This window comes from Heliangelus exortis, chromosome 14 (genome assembly GCF_036169615.1).
Source record: "Heliangelus exortis chromosome 14, bHelExo1.hap1, whole genome shotgun sequence".
NCBI lineage: Eukaryota > Metazoa > Chordata > Aves > Apodiformes > Trochilidae > Heliangelus > Heliangelus exortis.
The window spans coordinates 15,377,998-15,394,165 of record NC_092435.1 but is presented as its reverse complement, the minus strand read 5'-3'; the positions used below and the strand labels follow the sequence as shown (position 1 = coordinate 15,394,165).

The following is a 16,168-nucleotide window of genomic DNA, read 5'->3' as shown; positions in this document are numbered from 1 at the left end:
TCCTGTTGGCTTTGCCAAGACTAATCCACTTAAAGGTTATCTGCCTGCAGAATCACAGTGTAAATGCATTCCTAGAAGTTCTTGCATCTGTAGGAGAATTTTGGAGGTTTTGCCATCTCCTGTGATACTGTCACTATCTAAATTTAACACAAGGACTTTAAAGAATATGTGCAAGGTTAATTTTTGGTATGAATTACAAAGCTTTAAAATCAGAGCCCCCATAACTTTCATGCATGTTGAGTGACAAATTGAGTGCTACATAAACTTTTTAATGGAAGCCTTTATAAAGTTGACAGATTATGTATATGCCATTAGCTGCTTTAAGATTTTAATAATGTTTAAGATTTTAATTCATGTTTATTTAGAAGATTTTTCCTTCCCCCTTGACTTCTAGATCGTAAGAAAGACCTGGTAAAGCTACAAGCAGGAGAATATGTGTCTCTGGGCAAAGTAGAGGCAGCACTGAAGAACTGTCCATTGATTGACAATATCTGTGCTTATGCCAAAAGGTAAGAGTGATACCAATTTAGAAACTCCATGTAGGGTAAAAATGCAGTACAGGCTCACCTCTCTGATGATGCATTGTTGGTTTCCATTGGACAAGTAGCACATGGATGGAGCACAGGTGCCCACATTCCCTAAATCTTGAAGAAATGACCTCTGGTTTTCTGGGGGCATTTCTCCTATCCTAATACATTCCAGTTCCATCCCATCCATTCCCAAACAATTATAATTTTATTTACCACAGTTTTTGGCTTTCTGTCAGAATATGAAAGAAAAGTTCATCTGGAAATAGTCAACTTAGAAGCACTACATGAAGGGAAAATGAAGAAAAGTAGCTAAACACTAGCTGGAAAGCTAAACTGAGAATTGTACTTGTGAAATTATGGTAAAACATGATAGCCAAACCTAACACTGTAAAGCAATTTAGAATACCTTTAAGTCAGTTTTGAAGATCTACTGTACAAGAATGATTCTGTAGGAAGGAATGACTACAGTTCAAAAAGCACTCTGGACCTGTGTATCTAACACCAAGTAACCATTTTACACCCCAAAATGGAAATCTCAATTATTTGCATCTTTTTTCCCTTCCTTCTCTTGCCATCCTGTGGCAGTGACCAGTCCTATGTGATCAGTTTTGTGGTTCCTAACCAGAAGAAGCTGACAGCATTAGCTGAGCAGAAAGGCATCAGTGGCACCTGGGTAGATATTTGTAACAATCCCACAATGGAAGCTGAAATACTGCGAGAGATTAAAGAAGTGGCAAACAAGAGTAAGTAAAACAGCATTTTGTGTTAACCAATCTCATGGTGTTTAACCAGCACAAATTTTCACTTATTTTCACTAACTGCTCTTCCTGTTGCCTCCAACTCTGCCAAAGCTTAATAGTTTAATCAGAGGCAAAGACCACATCAAAGTGTTGCCCATTATCCCAGGAACTCACATACTTTTTGGTCATACTGAGTACTCCATAATTTTTAATATTCTTAAAAAGTTGCTTGTCTAATACAGGTAAAATAAGGCCCCAAAGAGCTATGAGTTTGGAAGGAAAGTTACAAGACATTTGCTGGTAAGAAAACTAGTTAAGCAAGCTATCTCAGCTTTTTTCCCCATGCAGCTTTGTCCCCTACAGCTTTGAACAACCATGATCCTTGCAGCTGTCATGGCTTAAAAGCCTGCTGATGCTGTGGGGCTGAACCATCAAAAGCTTCCTCAGTCCTTTATGGGGCACAAATTTAACCAACTAACTGGGGGAAAAAAGTCTCTAAAGCATTTGGCACCTCCTACAAGGAAGTAAAATGGACTTAAGCACATGCTAAGCACTGCCTCTCAAACTTCAAAAGAGGAGAATCTGCCTTTTGAAACTGAGAAAAGGAGGATGAAAGGCACTACTGAGCCTTGCCTTTAAAAATAAATAAATAAATCGATCCCTAGGACTCAGACTTGGGTCCATGTTTTCTATTATGCACTAGGCAAATTACAATCCCTATAGCTTTGTTTATTAAAAAAAAAAAAAATAAAAATTTGCTTACACATTCTTTTTACCTTCTAGAGAGCAATATACCATTGAGAACCAACTAATTTGTTTTAAATAGTTTTGGGAAAAAGTTGCAAAGAGATCGTTCTCATTTTTAGTGGAAAATAATACACCTTCCCATGACCAGACGGCTGTCTAAATAAGATAAAACAGTACATGACAATAGCAGTTTGAAGTTACAGACAGAAGAGCTCCTGGGGACAGATTTACAGCCAGCTTCAATCCCAACTGCCTGACATGTGCTGCCGCCCAGAGGCTGTGCTGCCACCAGCTGTCCTACAAATAATTAGTGCAAGTCTGTGGATGTGGGATCCTGTTACAGGCCTATATGCAGGTGCTGAGAGCCTGGAATTTTGTGTTGCACACGTGCAGCAGCTCCCTGCCATGTTCCTGATGTCCCTGCTCTTCTCCCTGAAGCAGTTATTCCCCTCCTCCCTTGCTTACCCCTCACTGGGGGATTGTCTGGGCAAGAGCTAGAAAGAGGTTTGGTTGCAATGAGGTTGAGCATGTGCCAAGCCACTGCTTCCAGCTGAAGGGAAAATAAGGGATCAAGGTAACAAAAAATACAGAAGACTCCCTTTATTTTGAACTCTAACCAAACTCTTAGGAAGGAGAAACTTGAGAAAGAATCATTCAAGCATGGAAGGTATAAAAGTACTTCATTATAATTTAAATGTGATGCATATGCAACTAGTTCTAGTTAATCTAGTTACTACTGCATTGCTATACTAAAGATAAAGCTGTAGATTTCAGTGCATCCTCTTGAGACAGTACTCTCAGATCTTGAGGCCACACTCATTTGTTGCATGCTTTAGATTTTGCACTGTCACATCCAGTACAAGCTCCAAGTACAGTGCTATTAGGATATTTGCACACTGAGCAGCACTCAGCACTGGTACTAGATTAAATTTGCTTGTGGCCCTTCTGGAAAGTTAATGAATTAAGCAGGACACCACATTACACAAGCTACAGGGTGTGCTGCTTGCTTCAGATTACTTCAGATACTGAATGAATGAGTATTTCATTTGGCTCTGTATCATAGTCATGCTTTTGTTTTTCCTGCAGTGAAATTAGAAAGGTTTGAGATCCCCATCAAGGTACGGCTCAGCCCTGAACCATGGACCCCAGAGACTGGGTTAGTAACAGATGCTTTCAAGCTGAAAAGGAAAGAACTGAAAAACCATTACCTCAACGACATTGAAAGAATGTATGGAGGCAAATAAAACAAGCTCTGATCAGACAGTTGTGCAGAGTTCCTTCTCATGCCTCAGTCTTGGATGTCTGTGTATACTGTAGATATGGCACATTCAGAAAACACACCAAATGGATGAAGGTTTTTATAATCTCTGTGAAGTACAACAGAATATTTTAGACTCCAAATTCTTAATTATTAGCAGGTTGGACACTGATGGTCTTCATAGATTTTCATGTGATCATCTACAGATTGGAGGCAGACATCATTATGTGAAGCAGCATGACCTGGTAATTTTATTATTATTGTTTCTCTAGCATATTCAGACTGTTTGCAGCTTCTCTTTTACTTCATTCTGAAGACTGGCCTATATTTCAAAGTGAAAAATTAATGTAACTGTGATTTTTCTGTCATAGTAAGATACCTAGAGAGGCAGGAAAAGAGTATTTAAAGTCTGCCATTCTCCATTTGAAAACAAACAGGACAACATTAGTCAAGAACTTGCTAGAGATTACTAATAATGCAGTGCTTGAGAATGGATGAATTCTTCTGCACATCAGTTAGTGTCTTGCATATTTACAGTGCCTAAAAAAAGAGTATAGAGTACACTTACTGAAATGAAGGTGAACTGAAAAGCTTTGTAAGACAAAGTTATTTGAAATTTCATTCAAGAGCATTGAATTAACTATTTCAACTTCCAGCTCACCAAATATGTTTTTACTTGCCATTGTGTTTTAATTCAAGCAGAGCTTTCCACTAGAACACACAGCATAAAAGACAACAGACTTGCACTGCTATAGGAGGTACTGATGAGAAGTCATCACCTGAATGCAGAATGCACCACTTGCATCTGGCAAACAAGTGAAATTGATGGCAGTTGTCTCTAAGCAGATTTGAAACTCAAATGAGTTTTGTTTGTTGGGTTTCTTTAAGGGGTGGTTGGTGATTTTAAGGCACTGATCTTCTAGATCTTCACATACATGTGAGTAATGGTACAGGCTACCTGTATGTAATGTAGAGGATCAGGGACTAAAAGTCTGTATTCAGTTTATGGAAAGGTATTTCCATTCACCTTTTAAACATGGCAGGCATAACAAGGCAACCAGAAACCAGGTTGTTTCATGTAGTCTTGTGTTACTGATGGAAAAAAAATATGTGGCCAGGGAAACTTTGTTTTATGGAACTCGTAAAAAGGGACAGAAACGTTACAGAAAACTAAAACTCTTTACAGAAACTTATAAAAATGTTCTCTTATTAACTGGAAGTCATAGATGTGAAGAAGTGGGAAGAGACAATAATAGTTCATAATTTTGTGTGCAGAATCCTGTGTATTCTTTTGAATTGTAAATGAGTTCCTGCATCCCTGCTAGCTCTTCACACTTGAACCATAAATGCTGTAAAAAAGTGGAGGCTCTTGATACTGTTCTACTTTGCACTTTCTTAATCGTTTTATATATGTTGCTTACATTTTGTACAGCTGTGGCCCTCAACTGCTATATATTACAAATTCATTTTAAAAGTATTTATAGATTTCTATTGATAATATTTGTGTTGTGTATATGATGGTTAAGAATTATTTGGTATTGTTGCTGTACAGAAAGCAAAAGATTTTGTACAATGCTTGTCTTGAAGATACTAGCTTGCAATTTCAGGGCAATTTTTTCCTTTCTCGCATGTATGTGTATATTTCTTTTTTCCAGTTCAAACAGATTTTGGCAAAAATAAATTATGGCTATCTACTCATTAAACTAAACTAACCCTTCTCCTTGGGACCAACTTCAAGCTTCCCCAAGCATAACTTTCTCTGACCAGTCCAGAACACTGCCAGCTCATCTTCCAAGAACACCAAGAGGAAAAAGGAAAAATATAAAGCTGACTGTATCGAGTTGTGCATGGAACTAAAACAGTCACTAAAAGGAATGAGGAAATAGCTTTTCTAAAAAGGAAAATTATTTTTTTAAAGATACATAGGGTTGGTTTATGATAACACAAAATGCTTCCCATATCATATCTGTAAATGCCTCTGTCCTGGAACAACATTACCAGTTTTTCAGTGTTTAAAATTGGTCACTACTAAGTAGCCTTTAGTCAGCCTGTTAGCATCACAAGAGTTAAACACATGTAAGAAACTTATTTGCACTTCAGTCTGTCAGCAGGTTGTATGATTGTTTTTTTTTTAACCATGAATGTATTTCTATGAAATGTATTTTATCTAGACTGCAGGTATCTTGTGTCTTGGTTGACTGAGAATTACTGTTTCAATATATACACACACATACACAGCATTAACATTTCAAAAGTGGAATACAGTTTAAATGGTTCAACAAATTTGTGTTCTGGAAGATCTTTATTATGTTGCACAAGTTATTTCTTGTTACCATTCAGCACCTCAGTTTCTCTGAAACTGAGCACACCTAAGAAGTTCTCAAAAGCAGCAGATACTGAAAACAAAGCCTAGAGTGGGCCTTGTTTTCCCTTCAAGAAATGAACTAAATGTGGATGTGCTGCAAAAGACCATCTTGTACACAGCAGCTTTCCAAACTTTTGGAGAGGGGAAGGATTACATCAGGCTGCCTTCAAAGCTGAGGAATATTTGCAAATATAATACTTGCAACTATGTAAAAATATTATCCTTATTTTTAATTAATTCTAAATCCTTTTCTGACAGAGCTTGTGGAAATTTGGGATGAGCAAGTATGTCATTCTTGCCATCAAAAATGAGGAGCTAGAATGCAGATGAAGTCATAGTGTATGGCTTCAAAACCTTTATAGTTAGAGATAACACAAAATCCTGTGCTTGACTGAAGGACATACAAGACAAGACTGAAGTGTGAGAGAGCAGCTCATTTACTAAATATGAAGGTCCCAGAAACCTCTAAGTAGATGCAAGATATTCATGTTGAGAATTGAAAATTATACTCCTATGTCTGAGAAACAAGTTCAAAGAGAAAAAAAGAAAAAAAAAAAAAAAGCAAGCAGCATTTTGGCCATGTCTGATCCAAGATTCTATTTATAACCTCTACTTCAAAAAACAGGATGTCTAGAGAAAGATGACAGCCACAACAGCAGTGAGGTTAGCAAGCTTCATCTGTGATTATAGTTGTTTAGCTGGCCTGAAGAAAAATGGCACATAACAAGAGATTAACCTTCAACTACATACAATGTTACTTACCAAAGGCACAGAAAAGCTGTCACCAGTGGAAGAGGAGACAGAAAGAGTTACCCTGAGTGACATTTATGACATTTTGAAAAAATACAGAAATTCAAATAATTTCCTTACTAAATACTGAATTAATAGATCAAAATCTCTGCCACTCAAAATCTCAGTGAAGGTCAAACACCCCTCAGGAACAGCATTGACACAGAAGTTTGGGTGAGAGCTAGAAGAGAAGACCTGGTATTCTGTACCTAATGCCACTGAAGAGCTTGCAAGGGAAAAAAAAAAAAAAAAAAAAGTATAAAGCAATGAGTTTTCCATTAGTAGTAGGTGAGCTGGTGTTTAACCAATCCAAAGCAATTGCAGTGCCAGTTATAACATCAGAAAACTTAAGAGTATAACACTGTGTAGAGAGCTGCCTGCCAGGAAGCCAGATGTTGAACTGCAGTTCCCAAACACTTTCTGGCTGTATCAGGATCAGGACATGAGCTGAGAATGTGTGTCTCTAATTTTCAGTCAAAAAATAATCCCCAAATCTACCACATAATTTCAAAAAACTAGATTGTATTCTAATGGTAAATTAGTAACGATCTGCAATTACATCCAACGCAAGAAATAAATTTTCATTATGTATTTGGTTTTGGTGTGGCTTGTCTTTTTTTTTTTTTACTGAGCCTGTCTAATGGCTGAACTCTACTTACATAACAGTAAATCATTTTCCCTTTTGGAGGCTAAAATTAAAGCATCAGAAGCTTAAAAATAACAAATCTTGTGCTTTTTTTGCCTAAGGTGTCACACAGGTGATTTACAAAGTACAGTCAGTGAAACTGCTACATGGCATGCTGAATGATGCACAGAGTAAAGTCAGGTATTCTACAGCAGTGTGACTTTACCTGGATTAATAAACAAAACACATTTCCAGTTAACTCAGTGCTGCTGGGAAGTGTTAAAAAAAAAAAAAAGGCAATCAATCCACAACAGGATTACATCAGTCCTGGAGGAACAGGACTACACTAAGAACACATTTGCTGTTGGCCTGTTATCTTATTCTGACAGAAAGGGGGTGTTGTTTGTACTACTCCTTTGCAACTGGGAAATGCAGTTATCTAGAATCTTCCTACACCTTTAATGGGGAGAGACATTTTGAAGAAAATCAACAATAGGCCAAAACCTGGTCTCCTGGTCACCTGGTCTCCCATTTTGAAACACCAATAATCTGATTAATGATGAACATTCACAAAGATGCCAGAAGTCCCTATGTTCCACTTGCTTATCTCTGCATACACTTGTCTTCTATTCCAGAGGGGTGACCACACCTACACTCTCCCCATTATTTCTGAAAATGCAGACTCCAGGCACAAATACTGCTCCCTCTAAAGCAAGATCTTGGATCATTAAAGCAAAATTTAATCATATCATAGAATGGTTTGGGTTGGAAGGGGCCTTAAAGATCATCCAGTTCCAACCTTCCTGCCATGGGCTGGGACACCTCCCTATAACCCAGGTTGCTCCAAGCCCCATCCAGCCTGGCCTTGAACACTTTCAGGGAGGGGGCACCAAAGCTTCTCTGGGCACCCTGGGCCAGTGCCTCACCTCCCTTATATAACTTACTTTTTTAAAAGGTAGATAAAGAAGCAACAGGGAAGTAGCTTAGCAGTTCTTGATTTGAAACAGTGCCAGACTATTTTAACAGGTTTCTATTGAGCCTATTTCAGAATAAAACTAGCCCAGCTACAACTTCAGGTAGTGAGTCCACAGATTGTTCAAGCACTTAACAGAAGCCCCAGCCCTGGGGAGCTCTTGCTGGGGTTTTTATTTGTTTTAAACAACACAGTATCTAAGCCAGACCTTTCCTGTTGGTTATAGATCAGCTTATTACTTATGGCACTCCCCTAGGGAGTGAGCATGAAGAATGCATCACTGTTCTCCATAGCTGCCTGCCCTACTTTACTTTTTGCCATTCAAGTGTAAGCAAACACAACCTTTCCCAATCAGCCTGTTTTCATAAAATTTAATCAGGGCCACTTAACTAGGGCCACTCTGTCCCTGTGTTCAAAATATGGTACTTGCCCTATGGAGCTTAGGGTAATTACCTCCCCAAGCCAATAACTTCACTACATTCCAGAACACGTTTGTCCCTTCTGTAATAGTCTGGCTCTCACCTTGTGACTGTTTTTCCTTGCTATTTTTAAAACCTGGATCTCTGCTCTGAACACCTGCAGCAGAACAATAATGATATTGCAGTGAGGGGTTGAAATACTCAGGTGGTGACAGGGACTTCCTAAGGAGCTCTGCAAGTGAAAGCTATACCACAATCCAAGCTGAATTTCTAACAAGTCAGCCCAGTTCAGTTTTAACCTACACACAGCCCCCTCAAAGTGTTTACTGGCAAGCAGAGTCCTTACTTTCAGAAAAAGGATGCCAAGAAAATTGTTCACAACAAAAAAATAATGCAGAAAAGCAAATTAAAACCTGGCACTGTATGAAGAAAGATTTATCACTCTGGTTTTTGCCTTCTTCATATTCAGCCCCTCTAATTGCAGTAAAAGCTATGATCTATTGTTTTTCCTGTTTCATTGCTCTTGCCTGGCACCAATACACTTTCAGTAGGTCACCTGTAGATAATTAAAAAGCAAGATGCCAGCAACATATCTGAGCCAAAACCTTTGCTTAAAGGAGACATGATTTTGTGAAAGGACTCAGAGAGAGAAACCCGACCCATATGCACAACAGAAATGCATCTTACTGACTGGTCAGCAATCTCTCACTTTTACTCTAGAGTTTATACATCCCACTGATACTAGGGGGGAGTGGAGATTGTAACTATCCTTAAACCAGAGGGTATCTCAGTTATATTTCAGTGATAAAGAAACAAAAAAATAATGGACTGTGACTCTTAGGGGAAAGTGGCAAAAGAGAGCACGTAGTGTTGCAAAACATCCCATTTTACTAGTATTTCATCTAGAGCAACTTAAAGACTAAAAGAGAAGCATTATGGAAAACCAGGTGCTATTCTTTCAAAGCCTAACCCAGCAGGACTTCACTCTTAAGAAAAGCCCAAGTCAACACCACACCAATGTGACCCCCCAGCCAGGCACTCATTCTGGTCTGCTGCCAAAATCCCTTTCCCTGAAAGCACTGAGAGGAAAATGGGATGGAACACAATGATCAGCCCCAGCCATACCCTGGAAACAGACAAAGAAACCACACAATATACAACTGACAACATGCTGGGGAGATTGTAACACACACAACTGCCACATTCACCTACAAGCATGATGAAGACTGAATTTAAAAGATATCAGATAAACAACCCAGGAGCAGAGGATTTGAGGCCCTTAGAACATTCAAAGCATTTTTTAGAACAAAACATAACTATGGGCACAGAATCTTAGGAGGAAAAACAATAAATAAAGACTTGCCTGTCTGCTGCAGCCTCAGTCCCTTTCCAGCACAGACATTCTGGGGTCAGCTCAGAAATCAGCCTCATTTCATCATTCAGCCATCTCCAGGCCTTTCTGCTTAAGACCCTTTTCAGCTGATTACCAATTGTCTTAGTTACTCCAATTAATTCTGCCTGTGGGTGTCTGACCACCACACCTCTTGCTGCTCAAGCTCCTGTGTCCCACCACCTTTCTTTGCAACACATCATTGCTTTGCTCTTATGGCACTCCACAGCAAAGCAGCTCTGAGCAGTGACTTGCTCTAGTTGTGTCAGGATGGGGTGCTGGGTGGGTGCTGGCTCTTGTGCAGGGCAGCAGCAGGTACCCCACAGCCTCCCTCAGCAGGCAGGGCTCAGATGCCTGTGGGTTTTGCCACAAGGAGCCCTGCAGCAGGGCTGGTAAGCTGCCGAGGCTTTAATGACTTCCAGCCAGCTACTCCCTGGCTTTATTTTGGTGGACATGCATTTTCCCAAGCGTTTACTTTCATTTTGCTTCTGTAATTCAGGAAGCCTGTGAAGGGATCTCACTTTGCTGTCTTCTCTGAGTGAAACAGAGACTCTTCTCAGTTCTCTGCTCTCTCCCTGAGGGAGAGGGAGCCCAGCAGATCCTCAGCAGGGCTCTGCATTGTCACCTGCACAGGACCTGCTTGCTCCCAGGGGCACGGGCTTGAGGGCTGCTCAGCCGTTTTCTACATGACTGCTTTTTTTCCAGCTGCACCTTTCAAACACAATTAACGTATTTCATCTCCTCAAGCGTGTCAGCGTGCATTGGAATGAAATCTGGCACTGTGAGGATGTGGAATTAGCCTTTTCAAACGTCAGGCTCTCTCCTCCCAGTTCGGAGGGTTGGGGGTGCAGGTTGGATTTCACACAGACAGCACTATGCTGGGCACCGAGGCCGATACCTTGGATTTCTTGCATTTTATCCGAGCTCCGGGCACGCTAACAATGACACGGATGAAGCGTTGAAAAGCTCTGCGCTATCGCTGACACCTGGGTTTATCTGCTCAGCTCCCGGGGGTTCGCTCCAGCTCTCACTCGGACTTTCAGGGTCCGTTTTCCAGCGGCTCCATCCGAGGGTGCAGCCGAGTGCACCCAGCCCCGCTCCCCCGGGCAGGGGGCGGGCAGCGGGGCCGGGCCATGAACTGCAGCGATGGGGAAGGGCTCCAGGCGCTCATCAACGCTTTGCTGCGGGAGCTGCGCCGCGGCGGCAACACCAGCGCGACCGGGACCGGGACCGGGACCGGGAGCACGGCTGGGGCCGACGCCTCGCTGTACATCCTGCTGATCATGATCTTCTACGGCTGCCTGGCCGGGGGGCTCATCCTGGCCTACACCCGCTCGCGAAAGTTGGAGTCCAAGCACGATCCCTACCACCTCTACATCGAGCGGGACTGGGGCCGCGGCGGCCCGGGGCAGCCGGGCGAGGAGAGCGGCCCCGCCGAGGGCCAGCGGCTGATGTGAGCCCGGGGGCTTGGAGGGTGTCCCGGCTGCACTGATCAAAGGGACTGCTGCGGCTCTTTACCTCTCTGGAGTGATTTGTGTTGCTTTTCTACAATAAACACCCGCGTTGCGTACGTACAGAAACCTTCTCTCATCAGTCATCTTCAGATCTTAGTTTAATATCCTGCTTGGAATCGGTTTGTATTCCACTTTGTTACCTGGCTACAACGCTACTGCGGTGGGCAGCATTTCACAGGATTAAAAGCAGCTCCATTATTGTTGTATTATAGGTATTTCTGACACTTCAGAGGGTCAATAGGTGTGCCGGGTACGATGGATGGGAAGGGCCGGGTCTCATTCTGCTAAAGCAAATTGTTTTGCCTTAATGTGGAAGCATTTATCAAAATAAAAAGATGTTAGAAACTGCAGCTGTTGCCACGAAGAAAAAGCATGGGCGCCTCATTGTGGTGCTGTGGCTTTGCTGACTGACACAGGGTAACTTTTAGAGCCATCAGTAACACTGCACACACACAGAGCCGTGTAATTCCAGTATCTGGGTACAAGATAAATCTTAAAATGAAAACATACAGTACATGCTTGCTACAAAAATCCCTAGGCAGGCGAAGGTTCATTCTGATGTCCAAGCCATGCTACCAGTCTCTCAGTTCTTGGTTTCAGGGTGAGTTTTTTTCAAAGACTAATGAAGGATTCCAAGGAACAAGTCCCTTCTCTAGGAATGCTGCACTACACAGCCCCAGCTGCTGTTTGGATTTTATCCAAAGCACACTGCAGGAAAAAGCTTTGACATTAACTCCAAAGGAGGAGAGATTTTTATGTTAGAGACTTAGATCTCCTATAGAACACTCATGCATATTCTTTCCAACAGCAAAATGGTCTCAGCTTCTCCTATTTGGTAACTACTGCATCTTGCTTTCTCTGCTAGAACTTTATGGGGAATCCTTGTAAAATGGATACATGAAGTGATGAGCTGCAGGCAGTCCAGCTGCAGAGGGCTGTCAGTTCTCAAGGTCACTATCACTGTAGAAAACCACTTCAACACCCACAGACCAGACTGCAAAGTACCCTTAGACAGCAAGCAGGACCTTGTGAACACCTGGACACTTTAATAATTGATGAGTATGTGGTGATGAAAAAATTCAAGCTCCAGAAGCAATTTCAGTGGGAATATATGCAATAGTACTACATGCCAGGATTTTACCAGTCAATGTGTGTGAAATCTTGAGCTCAGCTGGAAAAATGTAGTTTTCAGCACTGTGTGGGGAAAAAGGACGTCAAGAGAAACTAATGAACTGCCAATATTCTTAAAATTCCCTATCAAATTGTTAGACAACAGTAAAAATTCTAGTCAGCTACCTCCATCTGCAAGGATTTATACAGTATTTCTGGAAAACCCAAGTACTTACCTCAACTTGGACCTCTGGAGAGCCATAAGCAATATATATACACACACACCTCCATGTAATTTCTTAAGCTGCACTTTCACACTGGGGTAACTAAAACAATGCATCAGCTCCACCAGATTTGTACAAATTCCTTTGTACAATCAGAATTAAGCTGGCCACAACCAAAGCTTTCCCCTATGAGAGAGAGGGAATCATTATACTGTCAAAAACTTTTTATTTAACCTGCCTCAGTGATTCATTGCTTTCTGCCTGACTGCTGCCCATTGGCAGGACTCTGGTCTCTCAGAGGCATTACAGATAAATAGCTTTAAAAGTATTTGGGAATGAGAGTGCTAAGTGCTACAATGTGTGTTTAACCCATTTTATTTCACAAATGCAGGTTACTATCTGCTTCACCCTGTAGACATCTTCATAATCCATCTGTTTGTCTCCCCTCCCACCCCCCAAATGCAAAGTATGTGCAATATACAGTATTTGTGTTCTACCTAAAACATAATATGGGCTGCCCTTGTGAAAGGGCACTTCATCACCATGTTCACAGATAAGGAAAGCACAAGGCTTCCTGCCAAAAAACTAACAAAACATCTAATTCTAATTATCTGCTGTTCTATCTGTACCTTCCAATACCTGAAAGAATCCCAAGGTCTTGGTGAACTTCAGTAATTTGTGATTTACATCAGTCCATCTATTCTTACAGTTACACTTCAACCCAATGTTTAAATACCACCACCATACATTAACTGTGGCTCACACTGGAACAAGATATACCCCATGTATACAGAGAACTCATATACATCATTTATCCAGACAGATTTGAACACAACATGCATCTACAAATATTTAAATAGATCAATGCAACTGGCTACACTGATGTGTTTATTTGCTTCAGACATTTCTAATAGTCATGGTGTCTCTAGTGAGTAATTCAGAATTCTGTACAGGGCCCTGGTTGTGTAGTGATGGGGACAGGAAGGCCAAGACACAGCTGGAGCTGAACTTGGCAAGGGACACAAAGAATAAGATTTGTAGAATCTTATTCTACAGGTATGACAGCCAGAAAAACAAGGTTCAAGGACTGGGAAAAGGGCAGCATTGCACCCGTTTTTTAAAAGGGTGAAAAGGAAGATTCTGGGAACTACTGACCTGTCAGCCTCACCCATGTACCTGGGAACATATGGAACAGATCCTCCAGAAGTTATGCTGAGGCACATGGAGGATAGGGAGGTGATTTGAGACAGCCAGAATGACTTCACCAGGAAAGTTCTGCCTGCCCAGCCCAGTGGCCTTCCAGCCCTGGAAACATTCAGGGTCGGGCTGGAGGGGGCTCTAAGCATTGAAAATGTCCCTGCTCACTGCAGGGAGTTGGACTACATGAACTCTGAAGGTCCCTTCCAACCCAAACCATTCTATGATTGCATGAATGCAGGCTTCAAAGTAAGCATATGTATTCCTGGCTTTAAGGAAGTGTGGAGTAAAAAGGTAAACTATTATATTCCCAGATTTAGGACAGAAAGACTTATCTAATCTGCCTTCCTGCCCACATGAAGTCACAAGTCTCAGAATTATCTATGTTGTTCTGGAGATAGTGCCAGTTTGTTACTGCCTATGCTTACACCTCACTGTAATTTTTGGGTGCAGTAAATCTCTAAGAAAATAAAAGCTGTTTTTATTCCCTCGAGCTGTCTCACACCTGATGACTCACTGGGGGGTAATAACCAGTGGAAGACCACTATACAAACTGTAATTCCTTTTAGGATAATAACACCCCTGCTTATTTATGTTATTACCATCCAGATGATGTAGAACCTGTAACTGTAACACGAAATATTTTTTAGTGTTCTGTTCTTTTACAGTTTGTTTTTCCCATAAACACACAGAATATTCTTTTGTTAGAGTCCACATATTGGTTTAAACCCTATTAAATCACAAATTAAAGAGGAAAGTGTACAGTGGGATGGTTACAGAAAGGAGTTAGGGTCCTCTGACAACAGAGCCAGCCACATGAATGAAGCTCTCAGCTTCTTGATGACTCTCCAATGAAAGCAATGCCCAGAGACTCCAGCTGGAAACAGGAACTCTGAAACCAGGTTAGAGTGCCCTACCAAGCACCACTGCCCCAGGACTGGGAGAAATATAACAAAATTAAGCCTTTCAGAATGGCAAAACCTCAGTGCATTAGGAATTCAAGCCCCTTAAATCACCTCAGTTACACGTAAGAACTCACAATGCCCCTGTGGACTGTTTCATCCAGATGAGCATAAGGATTCATCATGGACCTGGTGAGTTCTGCAGGAAAATGTGCTTGAAAGGCTCAGAACCCAGGAGCTGTAGCTGACAGGAGGTGAAAATCAAGTTCATATTGAGTTCATTCTTACTCTGTTGGCATGAATACACACACCAAAGCACTTAAACACCCAAAAGGAATTATTTTCACATTATTTGTGCTTGACAAATAAGTAGTGAGCCCAGCAGTAACATTATTTTTCTGTTTTAATAAGTCAAGCACATTGTCTAATGTTTGGGAACCTTAAAAAACCATGATGCTGCAAACCCAGGGGGACTGAACTTAATTTGACTTGAAGAAGACAAACATCAGCCACTGCAATTCAACATTTTACCCATTAATAATCTATTCCAAGGCACCTGTATGATTGATGCAGGGTAAAATGGCCACTTAGTCTCTACAGACCATTCAGTCACTGGACACAAAGGACAGATTTATTTATGTTATTAAATCCAGCCTTCTGAAGGAACAAGCTCAGCTAACACTGACCTACTTCTCAGCTAGGGTCAGACAAGCTTGTTTAGACTTCACTATTCTTTAGGCCAGGGGGAATTTTGAAAGAGCAATTGCTGGATTCACTTTCAACATTCATGCAAAAATGCCTTTTGGCCCTATGGTTTATTTTTCCCAGCACTCCTAAACCTTTACACTGCACCAGCTGTCAGAGGCTTGCCCAGGATAATTATAAAAAGTGCTCTTGCAAAGCCTCACTGAAATCTACACCTTCAAACACACCAAGAAATTTACAATGTATTTGGCAATAATCTGTTCTAGAACATGTTTCTGTAACTTCTGTTTCCAAGCAAACATTGACCTTGTATTAGCATCATCTTTTCACTGCCAGCAACTAAAAGCTGCTATCTACACTGGGAAGGTGTTCATTAGTAATTTGATGTTTTAAATAGAAAAACAAAGTGATTGATTACCAGAGCTACCACATGAACTGCTCCTTATTTGGGTGTTTCATTTCTTCTTAGCAAAGAAAGCAAGGAGGGGCACAAGATGTTCTCAGTGAAAATATTTACAACCCAAAGATCTGACACAAGTTTTTTTTTTTTACTTCATCCAGGTATCTGTTGGACAGCAGTCTGAACTTCAGTAAATTTTGGAGGGAAAAGTCAATCTGAGATTGTTACTTTAATCAGCCCAGCAGTGTTCAATGCTTGGCAGTGTTCTTGGTGAGGCATT

General features: G+C 41.1%; 2 protein-coding genes across 8 annotated transcripts in view; both read left to right on the top strand.

The window, feature by feature from the left end:
* Positions 1–7,023, top strand: part of ACSL4 (acyl-CoA synthetase long chain family member 4) — a 38,026-nt gene extending 31,003 nt beyond the window's left edge. For all 7 annotated transcript variants that reach the window (XM_071757574.1, XM_071757577.1, XM_071757576.1 and 4 more), the window contains exons 15-17: positions 395–509; positions 1,116–1,273; positions 3,104–7,023. In XM_071757574.1, coding sequence (XP_071613675.1) covers positions 395–509; positions 1,116–1,273; positions 3,104–3,261 — 431 coding nt within the window. In that variant the 3' untranslated portion in view covers positions 3,262–7,023. The remainder of the gene's footprint in view (positions 1–394; positions 510–1,115; positions 1,274–3,103) is intronic.
* Positions 7,024–10,387: 3,364 nt separating this feature from the next.
* On the top strand, positions 10,388–11,416 carry KCNE5 (potassium voltage-gated channel subfamily E regulatory subunit 5). Its single transcript, XM_071757531.1, has one exon. It carries the CDS (start codon positions 10,970–10,972, stop codon positions 11,291–11,293), a length of 324 nt encoding a protein of 107 aa, XP_071613632.1. The 5' UTR covers positions 10,388–10,969; the 3' UTR covers positions 11,294–11,416.
* The last annotated feature ends 4,752 nt before the right edge of the window (positions 11,417–16,168 follow it).

Coding starts and splice junctions, on each gene's coding strand:
- KCNE5 (XM_071757531.1), top strand. CDS start 10,970: ATGAACTGCAGCGATGGGGAAGGGCTCCAGGCGCTCATCAACGCTTTG.